The sequence below is a fragment of the Ambystoma mexicanum genome, chromosome 9 (assembly GCF_040938575.1).
Source record: "Ambystoma mexicanum isolate Mex_15411 chromosome 9, UKY_AmexF1_1, whole genome shotgun sequence".
Taxonomy (NCBI): Eukaryota; Metazoa; Chordata; class Amphibia; order Caudata; family Ambystomatidae; genus Ambystoma; species Ambystoma mexicanum.
In genome coordinates this window covers 998,462,751-998,488,923 of record NC_090931.1, presented here as the reverse complement: position 1 = coordinate 998,488,923, position 26,173 = coordinate 998,462,751, and the positions used below count along the sequence as shown (strand labels likewise).

The 26,173-nt window shown below is 43.9% G+C and overlaps 1 protein-coding gene across 2 annotated transcripts in view; it reads left to right on the top strand.

Moving 5' to 3' along the window:
* Positions 1-26,173, top strand: part of OLA1 (Obg like ATPase 1) — a 1,322,767-nt gene that overhangs the window by 29,323 nt on the left and 1,267,271 nt on the right. For both annotated transcript variants that reach the window (XM_069616238.1, XM_069616237.1), the window contains exon 3: positions 22,634-22,777. In XM_069616238.1, coding sequence (XP_069472339.1) covers positions 22,634-22,777 — 144 coding nt within the window. The remainder of the gene's footprint in view (positions 1-22,633; positions 22,778-26,173) is intronic.

Below are 26,173 nucleotides of genomic sequence, written 5' to 3'. Positions count from 1 at the left end.
GGTCGGTGACCAGGTTTATCTCTATATTTTTCAAAGTGACTAAGCCAAGGAAAAGGAGTTTTTACCTTCTTGGTGAGTTGATTTTGTTATCAATAAAATTTGCCCTGCGCATATAAGATCCAAATCCCATAATAAGATCTGGATGAGGAAAAGTGGGTCCATATCAATCATTTGAAAAGCTGTCGCCCTCGACCAGCTTTGAGGTGGATTGAGAAGCCATCCCAAGTTGGGCCCGAAGAAAAGGATGACAAATGAAATCAAAGTAACAATGAAAATTAAGGGGTATGTAATCAAATTGGAGTGTAAGAGAATGACTGGATGAAAATATTAGCATGACATAATAAGGTAATGTTAAAAATCCAGGCTCTGAGGTACTGTCTGTTTTCGTAAACTCTCTGTAGTTAATTAATGAAGGAGGTCTTTCCAGGTCATGTGACCCTTGGAAGTGGACTTCCAGTAAGGAAAAGAACAACGGACAAAGGAGAAATTCCTGCTGGAAAAGAAAGATTTCCATTGTTCCCTGAATTAAGTGATGGTGAAGGAAAAGACTCATCCAAAATTAACCTGAAGAAACAAAGTTCGATAAATGCTCTTGTCCTCCCCTTTTTGCTGCCGCAAGGAGTAAGAGCAAGGGGTTGGGAGTTTTTAGGGAAATCTAATGTAAAGAAAAGATTCAGAGAAAGGAGCCATTTAATAAAAAAATACATGTAAACTGCAGCCTGTGCACAGCATTTGAAAAACATGCGTGTAAGCAAAAATTGTGTGATATTTTGTAGCCCCTAAAACCAAAGATAATGGATAAGGCCTGAGATTAAAGATTATCAAGTACTAGAAAATATCCTGCAACTCTTATTAAAATGGACAGCTGATGAATCTGTGGAGAAAAGCGCAGCCTGTTAGATTGACAATAGAAAAAAATGTGCATTTTGTGCTGCGGTTTTCTGTTTTTCTTTACAGAAATTAGGATTCGGAAACCTTCATATGATGCAAATGTGGACGTTCGAAAGAAGTTGATCAGCCAACACAATGAATAAACTGCTGTGTTTTAAAACGTAAAATCTAGGGTAACACAAAATAAACCTTAAAAGTAACAACTGTGAAGGAGACCAAATTAAATGAAGCCAGGACTGACATTTCACAGCTGGTATTCTATTCAACTCCAGCAAACCAGATGGGAAGACAGATAATTTCCCCTCTCAAGAAGTTGGAATTTGTTTGAAACTCAACCATAAAGAGAATGGCTGTCCTGCAACTAGGTCACAGGGAGGCTGAATGTGCTACACGTTCTAAGGGGGCTTCTTTATGGACCGCATCTGTTTGTGGTGGACTTGATATTTTTTTAAATAAAAATTGGATTTCAGTTTGACCAGTGGATCTGTCTTGTCCAATCTACTATGTCAATCTGCCAGATTTGCCAGGCTCTGGAAACCCCAAGGAACTTCAAACTACAAAAGACTTTACTACTGCCAGGGTTATGAAGCCATGAATACCTTTAGTTCTGAAGTAACAGCTAAATAACTAAATCCACCAGATGCTCTGTTATTGACAGACGCAACTGCAGATGCCATGTAATGCTTTGTTTTTAGAAATAAAATGCCAGTTGAATGTTACATTGGGACACACTATTTCGCTAATAATTCTTGAACGGTATCTCAAATTAGTTTATCATTTTCATTACGCAAATGAGGCAAGTTTGTATTTTGATGCGCAGGAAAGGCACATGCCATTGATATATATACTCTAGCGTTCGTAGGGACGAGCCAGTTATTTTAAGATGGAAAAATGTGTGTATGAAAGTAGAAGTAAGGTATGAACCAAAATCTAAGTCATTATCCATTTGTCCTATCATGATAAAAATGGTGTTGTTGATTCCTGCCAGAGAGAGAAATCTGGTGAGCTGTTCAGTAAAGTGAGTACATGTGTAGAATGTACTGTTTCAGAATGTAGCAGCGGTTAATGCAAGAAATTACTAAGATGCCATCACATCAAATGGGAGGGAAACTGGGTGTAGCAGTTACTCCTATCGGACTGCCCCCTTTATTAATATGCGGGTTAGGTCTACAGTGTTGTCCCTGTTGGAATTAGATTGGAGAAATTATGTACATCTCAAAAGGGAGGGTTTTTTGTTTTTATAAAAGGTCAAACACTTATTAGGGGATAGACCCATTAAGGAGAAGGTACCGATTGCTCTCCCTTTGGACAATTTTGGGTTATTACCAGAGACTTTAAGTAAGGCCAAGTAGGAGCTAAAGTCCCAGGCCTTCTTCAGTGAAAAAAACAGCAGACAAGCCGTGGAGCTAAGCTGATTCCCATCTTGCTGATTGATGCTCGCTTGTTCTTAGAGGGGGATAATTGAACCAGTCCGTAGGAGGGGGCACACCTGTCTGTGAGACGGCCAAAAGAAATTTTGGTGTGGGCATGATCTAAAAGGGGAAATTATCCTGAGGGGAGTGATACTATAAAGGCAATTAGTTTAAAGCTTGACCCCTGTTATTTGTAAGTATTGAGGTGGTATATAAATTGACACATGCTGGGAAATAAGTAAATGTTTCTGAAACATATGTGCCTCTGGAATTATAGATTTGATCAAATGGTACCTATGGTCTGTACATGTGAGATCCCCTGACTCCTTCCCTGTGTATTGCGTAAGTACAGAAGAGCAAAGGACATCTCACTGTGTGCATATCTAGAGAAATAAAGTAATTGAAGTCACGTCCTCGGTATACTATCAAGCAGAATACTGTGATTAATGCTGAGTTGCTCAAGATAAAAAGTTGCCCATTGAAAGTGGGAAAGGTTTGCTTTCACACAGTAATTAAAGAGAAACATCACTGAAGGGAATCTTGCTTACATACATGTTGAATATACATTCTCCTTTCTACAAGACATTTACCCTCAGGAAAGTCGACTAGTTTGTTGAAATTGACTTTTAAGAATGCTGTTGAAATTAATTCTGACATGTTTACTGAGTGGGAGGGTGGTATCTATTTGCAATAAAGGGGAGGTAGAGAGAATTGGATAGGCAGGGATGTTTTGAATTCATTTGTTTAACAAATAAAAGTCTTATCCAGGACTTGCAACGTTCATCTAGCAGCATCTTGGCGCTAGAACCAGCACTGGGGGGCATTAACAGGAAGTTGAGTATCAAAGCAAGTACGTTTTCAAAGATCGCCTGAAGGAGAGGTGGTCCCTGATGACACAAAGTGAAGAGGGAAGAGAATTTTACATTATTGTGGCAGCAATAGAAAATGCAATCCAAGTATACCATTCACAAGGGACAACAACTAGACGAGAGTGAGCCAAAAGCAGGGTCCGTGCAGGGGTGTAGTGAACACATTTCTGTTATAAATGAATTGCTCCCTTGCCATAATAGGACTGGTGGACAAGACGGAGGATTTAAAAGAAATCCACTTTTCAACCGGAAGCCAACGTAAGCAGCGGATAATGGGAGTGGTATGAGAGAAGCGTGGGGCAAAAGTGGCTGCCCTGGGCGCTGAGTTAAGCTGGGTGCCCCAAGTACAGAAAATTACTGTAGTGCAGGGTTGCTAAGCATAAGAGAGGCTACCACCAAGGCCCTGAACTGCGTCGGTATGCAAGGGAGAACCATACTCAGAATTTTCTGCTGAAAATGGCCTTGTTGACAAATCGCACTGATCTGCTTATCAGTGGAAAGGGTAGCAGAGATTTGGACTCCGAGGTCTTTCACCATTGAAACAGGGGGAAACCGTCCAAGAGAAGGGGTCCAAAACGGAGGGATGCACAGGCCAGCCGCAGAGGGAGGGTCGACCACCAACACCCAGTTTTGTTGCCATTCGGCATGTGCAAATTGCTACTCATCCTATCCCCCATGATGGCCAGGCAGGCCCTAAAATTGGGAAGTGGTCTCCCCACCGAGTGATCCAAATGTACAATAATTTGAGTGTCATCGGTCTAGGAATGACAAAAGAAGCCATGGGAAGGTATGAGTTTGTCCAGAGGTTGGATGTAGATATTAAACAAAATAGGTGAGATGGCAGACCCTTGAGGGACACCACAAGTGAGGAGGAAAAGGACAGATCGAAAAGGGGGGGAAGAGAGGGTGATTGAGTCCGGTCAGACAGGAATGAACCAAACCAGGCCAAAACGGCTCCCGGGACAGAAACCAGACTGAGACACATCAAAAAAAGAAAGCTTTAAAGAAAAGAGCTAAGACAGGGGACCATTAGGTATTCGAGGAGCTTAGCCAGAAATGGGAGGAGAGAGAGAGGGTGGGAAATTAGCTAAAACCAAAGGATCCAAGGAGGGTTTTTTCAGAAGAGGGACGCAAAAAGTCTGTTTTAGACTAACAGGAATGGTGCCAGTGCTAAGAGAATGGCTGATTGCCTGAGTAATCAAAGCAGCAATGGAGGCCATAATATCCTTCATCACCAAAAGAGGGATTGCATCAATAGGGCATGCAGATCTCTGCTTAGACGTAGCTGCTGTAATGTCATGAGAGGGGAAGACCGGAAAAGAGGACCACAGGCCACGAAACTCAGAGGTCTGAGTAGTTAGAGATACCTGATCCATCTGCACTCCAGAGAGACAAATCTGGTTGTGAATAGTTTGAATCGTTTACACAAAAAAGAGGGCCAAGGAATCACATGGAGACCGAGAGGGGGCAAAAGCCTCGAGAGGGATGGAAGAAAGGGAACGTACAATACTGTACAGCTCTCTAAGATGGTTAATGGAGCCTTTGATCTGAAGCAAAAAATAGGCACACTTGGCCTCATGGACAGCTTTGAAATAAAAGCAGAAAGCCTGGGGCAACAAAAGCTTGTCCTGGGGGCCATAAGTGGACCACCAGTTCCGCTAAGCTTGCCGAAGCACCCGGAGGAATCATTTAACCATGGCTCGGAGCAGCGAGTTCTAGGTTTCATGCATTTAAGAGAGGCAAGAGACCTAGCAGAAGCCAAACAGGCCTAGGAGACGCCATTCCGGTCTAGTAAAAGATATACTTCACAGTGGACAATCAGTGAAGCAGCGGTCTCAGCAGAGGAGACCGAGCGCCAGTTACGATGAGCTACCGTAGGAATTTTATACCCGGCAGCAAGAGAAAAGGTTTTCCACACAAAGGGAATAAGAAAATGATCAGACCAGGTCACAGGCCAAGGAGCAAAGGTGGTATACATAAATACAAAGAAATAATGACATTGAGAATATTGCAAGGTTCATGGGTGGGACTATTCAGCAATTGAGGAAATGCCAGATGAAGCATGTCGGAAATGAAAGTTTCCGGAGGTAGTAGAAGGATCATTGAATTTAAGGATAAATTCATCCAACGCTCAAAGATTTTAGAAGTGTAGCTGAAGTTCAGAGGTCAGTTCTACAAATGAATTGGGGAACTTGGGATCTGAGCCCAGAGGGCAGTAGACCAGCAGAATTTCGACGGATGTAATGGGAGCGAGGGCAAGACGAACAAGGATGGCTTCCATTCTGATACTATAGTCTAGCGGCAGAAGAGTACCAGTGAACCTGGAACTAAATATGATGGCAACCCCCCCTCCAGGGTGCAGAGGTATCCGATCCAAACAGAGTATATTGAAACCTGGTGGGAGGAGCTGAACCACTGTAGGGCATGAAGAGTCTCCTAGCCATCTTTGTCACACACGTGATGTCTGGTCCATGTTTGCATAGAAGCTCGAAGCAGTTATGAGAGTGGGCAATCACTGGTGCATTCACACCAAGGGTAAACAGAACATATAAGTGGTGATGTGTATGTTCCAACAGGGTTTGAAATAAAGATCCAATGAGCAGGGACTAAGACCATTTCCTGGGTTTTGGGCGTCGTGTAGTAGGCACGAGCTACTGCTGGGGAACCAGGAGTGAGTGCTCCGCGTACGGTACATCGAACTTCCACATGAGAGGCACACTTTAACTTGTGTCCATTATGTGTGATTCATTATGTTCAAATGTGTACTAGATGTAATCTACTTCTTTTTTATTAGAATTATCAAATGCTCAAAGCTAATGTCTCATATGCATGTTTGAAAGGTGCCCATTGCACAGGGAGCCAAAAGTAGCAGGAGCTAAATAGCTACCAGCGTCCCTCAAATTCAAACCCTGTATAAAAGTTTCTATCTTTATAACAGTAGCATTCAAAATAGTGGTGACTAGCGTGTTGATTTTATTTCCTCATTGGCTTTAGAATTTCCTGGATGTACAACTTATTGATCTTTAAATTGATTTAATTGTTTCTATTTTGTTAATAAACAGATCTATGCATCCCTGTGTGTTTCTTGTCCTGAAAGAGGTGGGAGGTTGTAAGAAATCAATTTTGTAAAATTCAGTTTCCCGGATTCATATAAAGAACATTATGTAATAGAGGAAAATTGCATGTGCCTGGTTTGGGGTGGGTGGAAAGTTCCCCTGAATTGCCTGATTAAAACATCCTACATGGCGAGCAATCTCAAAAGTGACCAGCAGGCTCCAAGTGAGATTAAGGTACGTTTACGGGTTCACTTGGATTTTTCTTTCAAGGGCCATTAATCTTCAGGGCAGTTCAACAGAAGGTCAGACAGGTTCGGGTTGATTCTTGGGGGGTTGGGGGGTTGCGAGGGAATATACAAAATAATTTCAGAGGCTGAAGGAATAGCGAGAAAGGTAGGGAGGGAAAAGAGGAGTGGGTGTGAGGCGAAGTAGGGTTTTTAACATATGTAAATGGAGTCTTGTGAATCTGCAACTGTTTTCCAGATATAACAACATACTCGACTTTTGCAGTATGTTGTTTCGGTAGGTTAATGCACCTGGGTAAGAAGTCCAACTTACAGCTATCTAAATTTCATAAAATTAGTAAAGTTTAAGTGTACAATTTTAAGATTTCATGTCGGACCAGTTGAGTCAGTTACACACCAGGCATGGCATGGTCGTCTTTTAATCATTGAGAGATACCTACATGGACTATTATCAAGGCTTATAATGTTTCGCCGCCACCTTCTCACCCTCCCACCCCCTAGGCTGACTCACACCCTGACGCAGCCCTTACTATGCTCCATGCTGCTATATTTGATACTCTCGATGTTCTTGCCCCCGTCATGAGGATTCGCTTGAAGCCCAAAGCCAAGTGCAACTCCTGGTATGAGTCAGACCTCTTCACCCTTAAACGCAAGTGCAGCGTGGCTGAGAGGAAAGGATTTGCTTCCTGTACATCCTCTGACAAACTGTCCTTACCGGCTCTCTGTCCGCACGAGGAAGAGAGCCCTCATCCAAGCCTGCGCCTCTGCGGTATGCAACAAATTAGGCCAAACTCTTTAAAATCTGCAAGGAGCTGGCCAATCCTGCTGCAGTCTATACCTCTCCTGTCCCCTCCCAGGCCCGCTGCACGGCCCTGGCTTCTCACTTCATATCTAAAACTCTCTCTTCCTCTCCTCCTCCCTCTACTCCCCGCTCTTCCTCTGGCCCTTCTGTGGCCACCACTCCTCCCTCCTTCTCTGCCTTTCCCCTGTTCTCCCCAGATGATGTTTCTGGACATGTCAGATCTATAAAAGTCTCGTCAAAACAGGTTCTCCACTGTTCCTTTATAACCATTGAAGACCACATTGATACCCTGGCGCCTGCTTTGGCCGACTTCTGCAACCACTCCTTCGCCACTGGAGTCTTCCCTTGCCCCCTGAACCACTCCCTTTTGCACCCTCTTCTTAACCCTCAGCCGACCCCTCCTGCCCGGCTAACTACTGCCCAATCTCGATCAATTCTTTCCTGGGCATACTCCAGGAAAAGCTGGCCATCTCCCTGCTTGATCTTCACACTGAATCTGTTGGTTGTCTCCATGACCATCAGTCTGGTTTCAGAGCTGGCAGAAGTATGGAAACTGCTCTCCTGAACATCTGTGAAGACCTGCTCTCCAACCTTGCTTCCAATACACCCTGTCCTCATCTTACTTGATCTCTCTTCTTCCTTTGACCCAGTCAACCATACCATCCTGCTCAACCGTCTCTGGGATAACTTGGGTATCACCCATCAGGCCCTGGCATGGCTGACCTCTTCCTTCTATGATCGACCCTCCAAGGTCCAACTTGGGTCCTTCCCCTCATCTATGTCTATCTCTACCTGTGGTTTTCCCAAAGAATTCTAACCCCTCTCCCTGGCTGTTCAACCAATACCTGGCACTTCTTTCCCACCGCATTGCCGCTCTCTGCCCCAACTTTCAGTTCTATGTGGATGACACTCAGCTCATTTTAAGGCTCCCTTCTGCCACCTCATCTGCTTCTCTCATCTCAGGCTGTCTGCTATCCAGGAGTGGTGGGCTGCCAGTGATCTCTGCTTTAATGCCAGTAAGACTGAGATTCTCCTCATCGGCACACCTGCTCCCTCCTTTCCTGTCGCTGTTACGCTCACCTGGCTCCCACAGAGGCGTCGATCGGAACTGGACAGCTGCGGTCTCCACCAATGTGACGCGTAGGGCCGAGATGACGGACTGAACTGGCCCACCTAGCTTCGTTTGCTTGGCCCATAGGAATATTCTTCTGCAAATGGAGAAAGGGAAATAACCACCTGTGGAGTTGGGCGTAAATCCCCCGACCCCCGCTGTTCTCCCCACAGATCACCTTTGATGTCCCCTCTTATAGTCTCACCTGATGGTTTGAAAAGATGAGCTCTCCATCCTGCATTGAGCGCAGGGGCGCGTTTATAACCAGTTGCTTCCCTGGCTCGAAGGAATTGGTGAGTTCCAGAACAATATTGACTCTGAGATTCCCGGCAAGACGCCGTAAGTATAAAGTTCGTAAGAGTTCAAATGCCTGACTTTCACTCTTGTCCGATTCCTTGCAGGTTGCAGCTTGACCCTAATGAAGAGTTCCTCGTGGCAACCGGTAGTATTCTGGTAAGGATTTGTATTTTCCAACACAGTTCGATAAAATAATGTCAATATGTAACCTGTTGCTTTCTCCCTTATTCAGGCGCTGAGAGAAAGTATGAAGTCTTGGGGAATAATACCTCCGGCGGTAAAATCAGGTAAGTCTATTGTGGTGAGGAGGGTTCCCCTTGTTAGTTCCTTTGTTTCACCTTGCTGTCCTTTTGTTTCTCCTTAGGGGCCGGAGTTCGGCGAAGATGCAGTGGAAGCTGCACTGACCCGAGAAGAGGAATAGTACCCCCGGTGGTAAAATCAGGTAAGTCTATGGGAGAGTAACTAATATTCCTCTGTGTATTCCCTTGGCTCACCTTGCTGTTCTCGTCTTCTCCTTAGGTGCTGGAGTGCGGCGGGAACATAGAGGAGGATGCAGTGGAATGTGAAGATGCTGCGAAGGCCGGTGAGTTCAGCGCGGCGCTGCAGCAGGCGAGGCGACGCACATAAAATAACTTCTTTCTTCCAGCTCGAAGGCACGATGGATCGGGAATTCAGGTAAGGATTAAAGGTATTGCTCTTGTTCTAACCTTTTCTCCTTCTTTCTCCCTTTTTCTAGGAGCTCCAAACTCGAGATGGACGTGGCAGAAGGCTGGATGCAGACTTGCAGGCACGGTGTGCGTTACGCTGCTGGATGCAGAATAACGCGAAGCGTGTGCTGCTCTTCGGGCGTGGTTTAAATAGCCTCCAAAGTAGTCCCAGGTAAGTATTCCTCCCCAGCCCCGCCCAAGTAAAAAATAGTCCCCAAGTAAAGTAGTCCCTTCCAAGCCTCTTTTGGCTTGGAGCTCTTGCAGCATGGTCTGCATCAGGTAAGTTTGCAGCATGGTCTGCATCAGGTAAGTTTTAATCTATGAGCCTGGTGCCTATGGCGCCAGGACTGACTCTCCATATGAGCCTGGCGCCAAAGGCGCCAGGGCTGGACCCAAATAGCCCCTAGCAGGGGTTGTTGGGCTTGCTTAGGATAACTTGATGCCTGCTTCCGGGGTTGCTGGACGTGGTCTGGGTCCCCGGGGGTAGGCATCATGACAGTTGCTCTCTTGGCCCTCTTCCCGCTCCCACCTGTGAGGCTAAAAACCTCGGGGTCATCATAGACTCCACACACTCCTTCTCTCCTCACATCTCCGTCTCTAAGAAGTCACACTACCAGCTGCACCTCCTCTGAGGTATTCTTCCTTTCATCTCCTTCCCCCAGAAGCTCACTGTCTCCAGAGCTCCAGTTCTCTCTAGGCTGGACTACTGCAACAGCCTCTTTCTAAATCTGCCTACTTCTACTCCCCGCCCTCTGCAACTCATCCAGAACATGACTGCAAGACTTGTCCTTGGCCTCAAGCCCAGGGATCGTATCTCACCAGGACTGAAATCTCTGCACTGGCTCCCAGTGGGTGCGAGAATTAAGTTAAAAACTCTGCATTGTCCACAAGGCCTTCTGGGGCCTCAATACTGTTCTCTCTTGCTAAATATCTTCCTTATCAAGCTCTTCGCTCATCCGCCTCCAACACCCTCAGGATCAGTCGCTTCTCCAAGCAACGAGTTGGTGGTAGATCTCCATCTTCAACTGGGGCCTCCCTCTGGAACAGCCTCCCTGAAACTTGAGGATAACCATCTCCGGTTCCAGAAGCACCTCAAGACCTTCCCCTTTACTTCTGCTTTCTCTCCTCCTCTCCCATGCTGAACTCCTGACTGACAATGCACTGGTCACCTGGCTATCCTCTGATCTCTGGTCCATGTCCCCTCCTCTGCCAGTTGCACACCTGCACCTCCTCCCGATCAACACCAGCACTTGGGGGTTGTTCTGTATCCCTACAGTCCCCACCAGTTCTTGACACTTGATGTCTGCACTTACCCCCTACACTTGCCACAAACTGGCTGCACTTTTTTACCTACTGTTCTTATTTATTCTATTTATTTTACTGTTGATCCTATGTATTGCACTTCCCCTTCCCTCTTTGCGCCACCCACTTTTCCCCCTTCCCTGCACTTGCGCGATCTCAATGTCACCTGGCCTAGTAAGATCGTTGTCTTTGTCTTCCTTCTCTTCCCCCTCCCTTGCCTCGTCGCGCCTTGAAGCACTTGTGTACAGGCGCGTTATAAATGCCATGTCATATCATCATGTAGATCACAAATGTTAAATATTTTATAACTGGGAGAGTCAATCTTTGCAAGTCAATAACCTTGGAAAGGTCAGTATGGCTGAGGCAGCGCCAGTCACATGTCGGGCATTCATGATGCAAAATTCCCTTTGATGTTGCCTAAATTGATAATATTTTAGTCTGGTAGTATTGCAATGTTATGAGCTTTGACCTGAAGTAAAACAAATATTGTTACAGTAATTCGTTTCTAAAAGAATATTTTTTTGTCTGCTGAAAGTCAACTTCCATTTCTGTATTAAAGCAACAGTCCGATAGACTCGATCCATTTCTCAAAAAGACACATATATTCTTTGGACATCCAGGGCAGGAAAGGTTCTGACATTTTGTATTGCTCTGAATATGTGCTTGCAGCGTGCTTGCAGCAGAGGGTATGACCTCTTCAACCCACTAATTACAGCAACATTTTCTTAATTTGAAACTGTCATGAGCTTAACCTGAATCTGTCACCCAAAGCTCTTTAAAATTCAGCGATCCTCGCCAGTTCTGAATACAGTGCAAATGTAGGTGCTTCGGTGTCAAGTCAAATTTATTTGCCCACTTATTGGGCAGTTACAGCTTGAATATTCATGTGTAGCGCAAGTGTTCTGTTTTTTCTATACCACTTAAGGCTTTGGTGGGCCTAAGCTTTCCAGGTTTCAGTCGCCAAAGTAGTTACTAGGCTGAGTGTTGTAAATGAAGATCTGTAGATCCCTGGGCTTCTTGCACCCATTTTAGGAGCCCACATGAACGGTTTGGGCCAGCATTATTAAGAAAATGAAAGATGATCCCTGAGCGGTATCGGGTAATATTATCCCCACCAATAATATTGCCATTTATATGATCGTCGGGAACGGCCATAGGTGATTAGGTGGGGATAATTTTCGGGTAAATGGGAGCGGGGGTTCCGGGAGTGTCCCCCGCTCACTTAAAAATAATATGGGGGTTGCGGGGGTGTCGCCCGCATGTTCAATGGGTTAATGTCGCCGCAAAAATATGACAACATTCTTGTATGGCGATGTTTTTGCAGGGATATTAACACATGGAACCCCCTGAGCATGACCTGGTGTTTTTATCTTTCTTTTCTTTTTAAACTTTGCGCCCCAAACCGCAATTTGTTACAGCTACTTGTTTATGGTCGGCCCACGCTTTGCCAACTCAGCAGGCTTTGCACAATCTCGACCATATCTGTTTATGATCTGTACATGTCCTGTTTTGTGCTGCACCTTGCCAAGCACATGCTGCACATTGCTATCTCCAGTCGCCTGTTCTTATACACACACTGCGTATTCTGACGATCCTTCAGAAAGCTTCACTTCTCCCCAAGGAGAAGCCCTTTCCATGAGGCTAGGTAGGTGAAGCCGCTTACCAGTAGTCCCCTTAGGGGTGGTAACATGCAGGAGGATCTCCTGGAGAAGGACTCTCCTGGCGACAAGAACTAGATTGGGAGGCACAGTCCCTTTAAACTCCAAACCCGCAGGCTGATGTTAATGCTCGAAACCTCTACACATAAACTAACGTCCAAAACTGTGTAATTGTCATAGGTACAGGGATGAAGAAGGGCTTGAGAACGGTACGGTACAATAGAGCCGCACAAACGCTCAATAGGCTGCTTCTTATTGCAGTGATGTTACACTGGGGCTGTCCCCGCTATTTAAACTGAACAGTAAAGGAGGACTGTTCTTCATCATCCTCCAAACAGTCAGGCGATGGCCCGTGTGGTCCTGACATTCTGAAAGGTGTGATATGTCCAAAAGGAGAACCCGGCGGCGGAAGGCGCTGCAGCGAAGCCCGTAAGACTGGACTTTGGTTTCGGGAGACTGCAGCAACGCAGGTCTCAAACTGTAGAGAGAAGCAGCGGGACACCTGAGAAGTGTCTTGTGTGAGGAACATGGTGACAACAAGTGAGACAGACATAAGTGATCACAGTTCAAGGGTCTGGCCATCTGAATAAGGGTTTCCCGAGGTCTAATTGGGAGAACACCCTCAGGTTTCTCACACTTGTAAGTTAGTTGGGAACCGGCATAGTGAATCCGGAGAGACAGAGAGGTGTTGGCGCAACCTGTAGTGGGTGGACCATCGGGGTCAGACAATGGTGCCGAGACAGCAGAGCCATGTAGGCGAATATGTGGGGAGTGCAAGAGCATGTCTTGGTTGTGTGGCCCATCGTGGGTGGACCGAGAGGTGCGACAACTATGCTGAGACCCTCAGCAGTAGCTGGCCGTGGAGAAAAGCATGCCATAAAAAAGGCATGCTGAAAGAAGTGGAAGTAGAGTAAATGGACACGTGATGCCTGGCGAAACTGGTGAATAGTGCCCCGGGAGAAGGTAACTGGAACAGGTATAAGTCGGTGAGGGGGCCGGGATGATGCACGATTGTAAGTCAATGGAGCAGTGAACCATTTTGTAACACAATTCCATGGGCAGTTCCACAAGAGTGTGGTGCTGGACTCTAGAGGGACTCTAGAGGGACTCTGGGACCATCTTCGTTTTCCCAGTGGGGACAGAATAAAGAACATTAAGACAGTTTTCAGTGAAAGCTGCTGTAAAGGAATTACAAGTATTGCTGAGAACTGTGAAAAATATTGGGGAGCCAATTTAGAGAAGGTGCTCATTCTCTTATCCCCACGAGGATCGGGTAGAACTGTTTTGTTTGCTTTTCAAAAGCTGCAACTTTTATGGAACTTATTGCTTGGGACAACCTGAGAATCTTTGGGATACTTTACATCCAGGGGAGGGGGGGGGTCATTCTCCTGGGTTATGGCAAGAGCAGAACATTATATGATTTATTGTAGTGACATGGATAGAGTAGGAGCCTTTTTGACTTGGATGGTGCCCTTTTCATTTGGACTTAAACTAACTTCTTGCCGAGCACCCGAGTTTCTTTAGTTTGGGTAGGGAAACCCCATTAGTATGAAGGACAGATAGGTTTATTTTTTTTTTGTTAAATAAGTCTATAGCAACCGTCATCGCAGCACTTGGTCAGTCTCGTCATTCGTTGTTGCCATAAATGTTGTCAGGCATGGGATCCTGCCCAACTGACGAAAGTTGGAGGTCCCTTAGATTTAGTAAGTTAACCGCTAGAGCCTCTGATCCTATAATAGCCACTCCTGAGCCCATTGGATTTGATCTCGGTAGTGCTCAGGACATGGTGGTTGAGGTAGGCGAGCACTAATTGATACCTGCAGACTTAATCTTGTCCCCACTGAAAGGTACTTATATCAGGCTTGTGTCAAAGTCCGGCTTGGCATGGAGGTATGGACTAGATGTGGTAGCAGGAGTGATTGAACCAGATTACCAGGGAAATGTAAAATCTTTGCTCCGTAATCACGGGAAGAAACCCTAACACATCAAAAGTGGAGATAAAATAGCACAGGGTATAATAGAAGTGGCCCTTTTCCCAAACCTGTGGAAGTCTCAGAACAATAAATTACGGAATGGGGTACCAAGGGTCTTGGGGAAGCCAACAAGACTCTCCCTAAAGTGGTTATCCCAATGACAAACAAAGGTGCTTCTGGTAGTAGTGCTAAAGTGCTGGATCTGGTTGATGAAGACGTGGAAGTAATCCCTAATCTAGCATTCACACAGTGGAACAATCTGATTTTGACTGAGGGCATTTCATCAGGGCATTTCCATGGGAGAAAAGGGAGGCCCTTCTTTATAAGCAAACATCATCTTTACAGAGGAGATGTTACACCTGAGGGAGTATTGAGGACCCAGTTGGTGGTTCCTTGGAGTCACTGCCGCATTGCCACCCAGTTGGTGGTTCCTTGGAGTCACTGACGCATTGTTTTAGAAATGGCTCATGCCCACCTGACATCGGGACAGCTAGGCATCCCCAAGATGCAGAACCAAATAATACCCAGGTTCTACAGGTCAGGTGTGCATGCAGATGTTAAAAACTTTGCCACATTCACACTATGCCAGAAAGCAGCTGTCATGATTCCTGCCCCTCATGTCCCCAGCCCTCCAAGATGTCAGGATGGAGCCAGGCCACAATCACCTACATGGCCCTCAAGGGCCTCTCCATCTCTCCAAAGACCCACATGGAGTCAGACTTGGTGCTTGTGGCACCAGACTCACTCACTCCCATAGGATAACATTGGGGATTGGACTTGTAGTGCATTGATGGGGACCAGATGGATTCCCCCACATATTTCGGTTCCCAGAACTGCATGTGCAGTCTAGTCTTTTGGGTGTGGTTCAGCCCAGAGACACCTGGGATACCCAGAGACTATTTAAGCCACGCCCAGGCTGAGAAACATGCTTTGTGTTTTCTGCACCTGTAGCGTGGCACTCAACGTGTTCGGATCAGTCTCCAGTAGGCCTGCATCTTTCATCTGCGCTCAGCTCCTGCAAAAACAAGAACACTATTATTAACAGCCTTACCTTGCGGAGCTTCTGCCCATCATTCATCTCTCCTTCTGTTCTGCGGGCATCTTCGGCAGTGTCATTCCCATCCCGGCACGCCTCTTCCTAAGGAAAAGGGAAAAGAACAGAAAAAAGGCATTAGTAAGCATTCAGCAAATCTTCGCTTATTTTTAAAGACTGTACAAGCTTCAAACGCTTACCTGAATCCCAGCCACTCTGGGGGAACTTTGTCTCCAGATCTTACTGATCCACCTGCAAGAGGGAAAAGACACGCCAGGTTAGCGTGGAAACATCTAGAGGTGCCGCATACCGCGCTTACTCACCGCATTTCTTCTTCATAACCGGCATCCACGCTGAAAACATTGCAGCACCTAAAAGACACAGGAAAAGAACTCCTCTCAGCAGCACGTCGCCATCCCCGCACGCCGGCCTTCATCTAAGGAAGCCAAGGAACGAAGTTGGAGAACTGTTCAAAAGACTCATTATACTTACCTGTCGGACTCTTGCCAGTGAAGTAACTAGGCAGCAACGAGCACGCATCAATCAATGCGCCCCTGCGCTGAAAGTAGGACGCAGAGCACACTTTACAAGAAAACAAGGTGAGCTGTGGATCAAAGGGAAGGGTTGGACCCCGGGGAAGAAGGGGTTCAAGCACACAGAGACAATAGGGAGTTAAACTCTACCAATCCTGTGTTTCAGGCCTAGTCTCCAGTCGAGTAGACTCCAGGGAAGGGTTTGAGCTCGTAAGAGGTCAGAAAAGGCTGAGTGACGTCCCTGTGGATACCAGGTGAGCGTTACAGCAGCTCAAGCCAGTGCCCCTCCTCCCCCATTTCAGCCCCTTCTGATTACAGAAATCCTATTCTCAAGAATAGGGATGGATATTGTTGGCCCGTTCGGACCATCCCGATTAGGAAACGGTCATTGTTAACTGCGCGACCCATTACCCGGAGGCATTTCTGATGAAGAGTAACACCTCTCAACAAATGCCAAAGTACTTGATACCCTTCTTATCACGGGTCGGTTTTCCTAAGGTGATTCTCACCGACCAAGGCAGTTCATTTATGTCGCAACTCATGGACAAAGTGAAAGCAATCCTCCATATTAGTTTGATAAACACTGTATATCATCCACAAACAGATGGGCTTGTGGAACGATTTAATCCGCTCCTAAACAACATTCGAAAGAAGCTGGTTGAGGTTGTTGGCTTAAATTGGAATTGAATGGTGCTTGGGCCCTTTTTGCAATCCGCAAGTCTCCCCTCTGCCAAGAAGGAAGCAAACAGGTACGCTTGTTGGCTGGGAGCTGTGAGAGGTCCGGGGAAGCATCGGGCTGAGATTAGAAACTGGCAAGAGGGGATCTGGGACCCTGAAACAAAGGAGAGACAGTTGTATACGTGACAGGAGAGTGAACTAAGCATATACAACACACAGGTCTGAGTCTGGGATCTGCACCCCAAAGCAAGAGGGTCTGGGACCCAAAAGAAAATAAGAGACAGTTAATTGTATACTTGGTAGCCGAGTGAACCAAACGGATACAACGAAAGTGTGCAAGTCTGGGACTCGCACCCATATGTGAAGCCAAAGTTTTAATGCCAAGAGGGCCTGGGACGTTATACGAGACGTTATACGAGAAAACACTTGCTTGGCAGGGAAGTAAACCAAGTTGTGTAAGGTATTGCAAGTCTGGGACCTGCAGCTAGTTGAGAGGTTCTTGATAAGGAAAAGGAATACTACACTTGGTAGTGGAGCATACCAAGCTGGTATGATAAAGGAAATGTGAAGTCAAGCAACAGGTACACGTGAGATATCCAGCAACTTAAGAGAATAATAGGTCTAGGGGAAAGGAGCACAACCCTAGCCTTTGAAGTTGCATATTTTGGAACATTACTTTGCATCACCTTATTACCAGAGAGACTGGGAACGTTTCTGTTGTTTGAAAGCACAACAAACACTTTAAGAGAAGACTATCCTTCTTCTTAGGTTGTTAGTGTGTTAGGGACATTAGTAGGTTTGGGACTTAACAGTGATGGACCTTTTAGTTTGACTTCCTGACAATTTCATTAGTTTCCTTCGAGGCAGGGAAAACTCGCTTAGATTTAGGGATAGAGGGGCGTTTTTCAAACCCTCTTATCTTAATAAAAGTCTATATCCAAAAACATGCCACCATTGTGTCCGAGGCTTACCTATGCACCCTTTACAATATGCTCAGAGAGGCTTGGGAGAATCTTGAAGACACTGTCCTTCCTTTATCTCGGACGGCGCAACGTCTGAAGGAACACATGACTCGTCTGAAATCTGGTGCATAAACATCTCGAGAAAGCCCAGGGAGCCCAAAAAGCACGTTGTGACCTAAAAACAGTAAAAAGGATTTTTGTGTTTCTCAAAAGGTTTTGGTATTACTACCAACCTTGGAGCACAAAATAACCTCAAGATGGCACGGCCCATAGGAGCTCTGTTAACAAACTGGGCTGGTAACTATCGTGTGTCACAGCCAGACAGGAAACAGAAAACACAGATTTATCAAATCTTCTTAAAGAATGGAGGGAAGATCTGGTTGAGAAAGCCTTAATGGTTGTGGCAATTCTCTTGTCTGAAGAGACCGCAGAACACAGTTTGATAGCCCAGGGTTACCTCCCGAAAAACAGGATATACAAGATCTATTGAATCAGTTCCCTGAGGTATTTAGTGAGGAGCCAGGAACAGTTAATAACCTTCAACATTATATACAAACTCCTCTTGGGAAGGTAGTTAACCTCTCCTTATAGAATCTTAGTGTCTAGAAAGGAAATAATCCTCAAGGAGGTGGATAGGATGTTGGAGGCAGAAATCATCGAACCGTCTGAAAGTCTATGGTCCTCGCCAATAGACCTGGTCGTGAAACCAGATAAATTGTGGAGATTTCGTTTAGATTTCCATAAACTTAACGCGATATCCCAGGGCTATTGTCAGGTGCCGTTGTACTTGCAAATACAAGATTTTAATTAATATCAAACTGTATTTCAGAAAAATCGACCGTACATATTTTTTTTTATTTCAATTTCGTTGTATTTTAATGTCTTTGTGTTTATTTTTTTATCTATTTTCTTGGTTTGTTTCTTTCTGCTTTTTCTCTCATCTTTTCCACACTTGCTGTTTTAATTGGTCTTGCTGTTTTAATTATCTATTATGATATATATTGGTCTGATTCATTGTATTTGTGAATTTTATGATATGTCTATTTTGTAACATTTTGTAAACATACTTTTTTGTAAACGTTTCTTGTAACCCCAGAACAAAGAAAAAGAAAAACACAAACCCCTGCATTATGCGCTGGTTTGGGGATTTACAGCCATTCTGTTTTCATGTCGAGTACAGGAAGGGAAGGGAACAGGGAAACGTTGATTTCTTGTCTCAGTTTCCTATAGGGATAGATGGGGAAGCCGAAAACCTAAGGGGAGGGTATGTGACGATCCTTCATATAGCAACACTTCTCCCCAGTGGAAGAACCCCTTTCCATGAGGCTAGCGAGATGATGTCGCTAACCAATAGTCCCTCTAGGGGTGGTAACATGCAGGAGGATCTCGTGGAGAGGGACTGCGGATAAGGATGCGATTGGGAGGCCTGCTCCTTCAAAACCCAACCCTGCAGGCTGATGATAATACCCGATTCTTTCACCCACAAGCTCACATCCGAAACTGTTATTGTGAAATATCAAACCAGCCTGATGTCATAGATACAGGTAAGGACTTTGTTCTTTGTAGTCCTCACTCCCTTCCGGCGATGGCTGTGCAGTTCTGGCATGCTGAAAGCTGATATATGTCCAGAAGGAGAACCCAGCGACCGAAGGGGCTGCAGTGAAGCCAGTAAGACTGCACTTGGGTTTCAGGAGACTGCAGCAAGGAACGTCTTCAAAGGTGTGGAGAAGCATCAGGATGCCTCAGTAGCATCTTGCAAGGCGGTTTTAACCAGTGTAGGGAACCTGGAGAGACAGAGGTGGTGGCGCAACCTGTAGTGGGTGGACCGTTTGGCCCGACAACAGTGAAGAGACCGCCTACTGTAGCCTACTGTAGAGCAGTGTAGGCAAGTTTGTGGAGTGAGCAAGACCATGTGGTGGTGGTGTGACCTGTTGTGTGTGGACTGAGGGGTCCTATGACTACGCTGAGACCGCCAACAGTAACTGGCTGTGGAGAGAAGCAAGCCGTAGAAAAAGCGTGGAGAAAGAAGTGGAAGAAGTAGAAAGTGGGACCAGGGTTCCCTGGGAGAAGGTAACGGGAACAGGTACAGTTCCGGGAGGAGGCCGGGAAAATGCAAGATTGTAAACAGTAAAGAAGTCAATAGAGTAGTGAACCATTTTATAACACAATTCCCTGGGCAGTTCCAAAAGAGTGTGGGGCTGGAGAGTTGAGAGGGCTCAGAGAGCATCTTCGTTGTGCCAGTGGGGACAGAATAAATAACTCAAGCCGCTGTAAAGGAATTACAAGTATTTCTGAGAAACGTGAAAAACATTGGGGATCCAGCTAGGAGGATGAAGTCTCTCTCCTAGCCCCACGAGGATACAGTAGAACTGTTTTGTTTGCTTTTCAGAAGCTGTAACTGTTGCAATGGAACTTTGTTTGGAACAACCTGAGAATCTTTGGGACTCTTAACATCCAGGAGATGAGTTCTCTTGGGTTACAGCATGAGCAGAACTTCATATGATTTATTGTAGTGACCGGGATAGAGAAGGAGCCCTTTTGACTGCAATGGTGCCTTTTTGATTTGAACTTACACAAACGTCCCGACGAGCACCCGAGTTTCTTTAGTTTAGTAGGGAAATTCCATTAGAGTTAAGAACATTATTTTTATGTTGCATTAAAGTATAGCTACCATTATGGCACGACTTGGTCAGGCTCGTCACTCCTTGTCAACACAGTACCCATCTGTGATTCAATGTTGCAGTGAGACAGATTATTTCTTTGCTTGTCAGTTGGGTCCAGCAGAAGAAGTGTAATTGGACAAGTAGCACAGGTCTTAAGGATGGATAGGAGACCCCACAGAGTGGGGATTGTTTGGTGACATCTGTGCAAAGGTTTCCCAAAGTAGAAACTCTGTGAACTCTGTTTTTGCTTTTGCTAGTGACGTAATTTGTATCACTCCTACCTCCACAGCCTTCCCTCCAACCCCAGGGGAGTGTTCCCAACACCCACCCAGCAGGGGTTGTGGTAGGGGTAGGCAAAAACATGTACCTGTCACTGCAACAGTTTTGAGCGCAGGCAACAACCTGTGCAGTAGGCAGCTACTCTCAATTGCCAACGCAGGTGAGGCTTATCAATGTCGCATTATATTGCTTTTGATGGTCCACTGCTCAAATCATCCAGTAACCCTTGGTTTGTATTGAAATACATGTTAATGTTAAAGGATATTTGTACCGTGCACGATCACCACCTGAGTGGTCGCCTGATGCTACATGTACCATACATATATATATATATATCACATCAATACACCATGCATTTAGATATATACCTCATTCTTTAAGTTCATGTTCAAATACTTCTCACACAACACTCAGTAATAAACACTCAATGAATGCTTCTTACACATGTAAAAAAGTAAATCTTTTGTGAGAAATAAGTAATAAATGTTTTTATTATTATTGTCACTCTACACAACACACTTAAAATGCAAAAAGTCATTAATGAAAAAGCTGAAATCATTGTCATTGCCTTGAACGCTTAATCAAGACGAAGATGGATCAACCGTTATTCTCAAAATCATAGTCGCCTTAAAATGCCAACTACCTGCCTTATCAGGTCATGATAGGCGTCCTTACAAATCATGCCAGGCAATCTCCATTGAAGCACCTGCCTCACCAAATGATGATCGGCAATCCCATGGGGGCATCTGCTTCGAGCAATACCTCTCTCGATGTGATATCAATGAAGGATAAAAGTCCTCTCATACTCACTAACTGTATAAGGTAGAGAGATGAGCGGTGGATACAATTGGATGTTTGAATCAGTTTACACAAACCAGGAAAAAGTCCCCAATATTGGCAAAAATGTAATAAAAACACTAACAGAGCACCATCAGAAAGCATAAAACATAAAGAAAAAATACTTTGTCCATTGGGATATATGGTGCCAGCGTGAGCCTATCTAGAACAGGGCCTGCTCTTAGGTGGTGAACTGATGGGCCTTGGGGAAGAAAATCTAAATGATTCCCCCGCAGCTCAATCAAAAATCAAATTTCTGCTCAAAATTCAATAGGCAGGGTCCTTTGGGGCTCAACATGCATTGAAACAGCCAGTAGTCCAGTTTAGTGGCCTTAAAATCAAGTAAAAGAATAAATGGCGAGTTTGGACCTCCTTTCTAGAAAGTCTGTCTTCTCCCTCCAGCTCTTTGTCTAGTCTTCTTCCACCTCATCTAACTACATCGCCAACTGGCCGTGTGGGAGCACAGGCATGAACCAGTGAATACAGCTTGCACTCTCTCGCAAGTGATTGGCTGAGCACTCAAAGAAGGATGCTAGCTAATGGTGGTAAGAAACGATATTCGCTTCCCTCCTTATGAAATTTCAGGTGTTTCTAGGTAAGATCCTACTTATGTCTTAAAAATGTCAAACATTTAGATGTGTTTTTGTAATCTAGTTAAATTTGAATGTTTGACTTAGTTTGCAAGAAAATGTTTTTCCTCCCTAGAAAAATGAATCCCATACTTTCTTCATAATTTTGCAAGAGACGTATTAAAATTTGTTTACATTTTGCAATTTCCAGTCTAAAATATGTTGTGCTGCCCAGTGCTGTATGTGAAATTGAGATGTGAAATCCTTGCAAGATAAGAGAAAATCCCCACCCTCCCACCAGTGACATAATTTTAGATTTAGGCAAACATTGTGCAGGACAAAACGTGAGGAAGGCTCAAAAGTGTTATGCCATTGGATTATTCAAGAACATGTGGATGGCCTTTGGAATCTTTCTCGATTTCAAGCCCCCTTGCTAAAGTTAGGTCTGTTCAGTTAACACACTAACGCCAGTTTCGCATTTTCTCATTAGCACACTTTCATTAATACGTTAATGTTGTATTTTTGGTAGCTATTGTAAGAGTATGTTTTCTTCAGTTAATTATGCCTAGAGTGTTAAATTAACAGGGGAATTTACACGTTGAGAGATTGGTTAAGGAATCTACATCAGTCGGCTTTTCACAGGAAGTGTACTGCAGATTAAATGTATTCATTAGAATTAGGACCTTGGTTTAAGTGTGATGGTCTTTGTTTTGTGGTACTTAACATTGCTCTGTTTTTACCCTTGTTTTTTTATAGAAAATCAACTTTCTTTAATGTGTTGACTAAAAGTCAAGCATCTGCGGAGAACTTCCCTTTTTGCACAATTGATCCAAATGAAAGCAGAGTACCTGTGCCAGATGAGCGATTTGAATATTTGTACCAATACCATAAACCGCTGAGGTAAGCTTGGTTCCTGATATTGTTAGATTAAGTATATAAAATATATTGACGTTTATGCAAATTAGTTTTAAAGCCACTTTAATCTCAGTGAGTGGATATGGCACATAATGCACACATGGCATGTTGCTTGATAATTTCTTTGAGAGTGTGTGTTGTAAGCACATTCAATGTTTGCAGGACAGTAGTAAGTCTACTACTGACACATCATTATCATTACTGACAGGCCATCTTCTGCAAAACGTGTTGAAAAGCCAATCTCTCCTTGCCCAATGAAACTTTAAACTGTAGCCAAACTCTGTGTACTCAAATGGTGCTAAAAACCGAAAGTATTCATAAAAAGACAACACTGACTTTTAATTCTATGTTCCTTGCTTTAAAGATAATAGAATAAAAGTGAATCCTTGATTTGTCTGTCCTTAGTTTTCCTAAAATGTCCAGAGGGCGCAAACAGTACAAAACTTTAGCAAAAGTGCAGTCATATTTGCTCATGTAAACTACTAGAATAATGGCAATGCATTCAGGCCTGAAAGAAGTGGCAGATTAAATCATTTTTCAGCTCTTCTTCATGTCTGAAAATTGTGTTTTTCTTTTTTAACAAGAACAAATCTAACCTTTATTGCTTCATCCCGACCTATCTGAAATGGTTTATTTTTCCTTTGTTCTTCATAGGTTAAGTGGAATTACATTTGAATAATATTACCTAAGTGATTGGTTGTCAGTTTGTAACAGTCTTCGCCCATTTGCAACTTTTCCCAGTACATCACAAATTCTACTTTTGAATGTGCTAGAAAATTAATCCTGGTTGCTTTTTATTTCTAATTTGAGAATCGTATGCCTCCGGTCTACTAATCAGCTTCCAGTAAAAAGTTTACATTTCATAGATTTTTGCTTACATTTTTATCGCAATCTCTGAAAACCTGCTTTAGCACTATAGCCTGCAGTTTCTTGAAATACTGAAAGATATATTGTTAAATTCGTATTTGCGTATTCAACCCCCCCTTCTAGTGAGTCATAGGAACAATCTCAGATCACTAAGATTAACAGCACGACTAGGTCAGTGGAGCTCCCAAATGTCTCTTGTTGAAGGTAAGAGTAGATTGTGTTACTTTAAACTTCGCATTCTTGCAGAAACCGAAGACCATTCAAACAACAAATGAATTCCCTAAAATTAGTTACAGAAGAATTTAAATAGAAACAAAACATAGCTTGGTGCAACATTAAAACCACTCCAACAATAAACCTACTCTATTGGCAACTGTAAAAGAAAAGATGTTTTTTTTTCTGCTGAAGAAACAGGTGTTGAGTTGCACTCTTCGAGCACTCAGTGTTACACCATCAGAAAGTCAGAGTCCAGTAGTAAACCAACTGCCTTTATTATCGCATTCAAGACATGTTAAAAGCCATTGAAATATGGCGTTCCCACTCACAATGGAAACTGCACATTCGGCAGCATAACGCGTTTTGCTACTTACTTGTCGCTTGATCACATCAACTGCCCATTCAACCAGTGTATATTTAAAAAGAAACCGGTGAAAGACATAGTAAACATAGTAGGTGGACTGGTGCAATGGAGATTTCCCTGTTGGCCATATTGCATGTATCCTGGTTAACCACTGGTCCTATTTTATCCAAGGTCATGTGTGGTTCTAGTCAAGAATATTCGAAATAGGGCATTAGTATACCCATACAGACACCCTACAGATTAAGGTGTAGGTTCGCCTAATCATAAGGCACCAATTCAAGTGCATTACCCAGAGTAGAGCGGGCGTGTACCCGTCGCGAGTCCAGCTATACCATAATTCTTTGTTGTATAAATATCATGTTTATATATAGGGAGTTTCCTTTTAAATAGCTCATCTGCTGCTGTTATGGAGAGTTAATTGAAATAAAGTTAGCTGCAACCAGAAGATCAGGCTATTAATGCTTCAGTGCTATTGCATAGGAAATTAAATAACAAAGATTATTCAAAAATCACTAATTTGTAACGCTGCCAGAATTATAGTTATCTGTTTACAATCTGACATATTGTTTTAGTACTATTTAAAAGGAAGGGTCAAGTTAAGTGCTTTAAAAAGAAATGCCTAGAGAGCTCTGTTGACCCTCGACATTGGAAATCATTGTGTCCCACAAAGAATGTTCACCAGTTCTATTAGGGCTTAGCTAATGGAGAACAGAAAATGAAATCATTCTTGTCAAGAGAAATACTCTTTTTAACTGCCGATGGTTGCCACTGATAATGATCAGACCACACATACAGAACTTAGATTAACATGTCCAAATTGTACAGCAGAATTTAATTTAAAATGTCCATTGGAAAATAGGTTTTCGACTATTAACCTTGAAACATTTGTCTCATGAAAAAAAGCAAATGCCACTCTCATTTCAGTTTGAACAGATCAACAAAATAAAGTGTAATTTTAAAATGTATGCTTTGTACATAATCCACATATATCAATAACACCAATATGTGAAGGGATGGATGGACCTCAATGGTGGTTGGTCCTGCTTCAGACTCTTTTTTTTGCTCTCCTCTTCTTTCTGGCATCAGTCACTGGTGACCATACTCAGCCAATGAAGCAAGTTCAAAATCTGGGAGTCATCTTCTCGGCCTCTCTGGACGCTCAGATCGGTGCAGTATGCAAAACGGGCCACTTTATCTTGAGAACTCTTTGCAAGATATTGCCTTTTCTTCCTGCCCATCTCCGCTTCCTGGTTGTGGGCTCTCTCATTAATAGTCGGATTGATTATTGTAATGCCCTCTATATAGCCGAACCATTGAGTTTGGCTCGCCGGCTTCTGCAGAATATGGCAGCTCGGATTGCTACTGTGGAAAAAAGGAAGAAGTGGGCACCACAATCCTTTACATACTGTTTGTTCTAGATTAGACCAAAAAGTGTTTCATTTGGTGATGTTCATAGGAGCTATCAGGCTATAGACGATCCTGTGACACAAGAATCCGTAATAACCTCAGAACCCAAGAACCAGGGGAAACCACTCAGTAATGCCTGATGCTCTCACAATGCTCCAAAAACGAGCTGGTAATTTGTGCAATATTCTTCACAATGTCCTCTTTCTTTAATTCAATAAGTTCATACTTTTCTGTAGTATCTTTAAGTTTCAGCGAATTATAGGTGCAGTTGACGACAACATTTAAAAAAACACCTTTATTCCAAGTTTAGGCCAATGGTTAGATTGGCTACCTTATGGCAGAGCCGACTCCCAAGTCAAAATGTGACTCCAAGCCAATTCATTTTGGAGTTTTATTCCATTGTCAGGGCTATGTTCACAAAAAAGCCACATTTATAGATTTATAGGTTAAATAAAACATGCAATATTACATTCGATGTTATAAACATACCATTGACCATATGGCGCACACATTAGCCCTGTGATCTG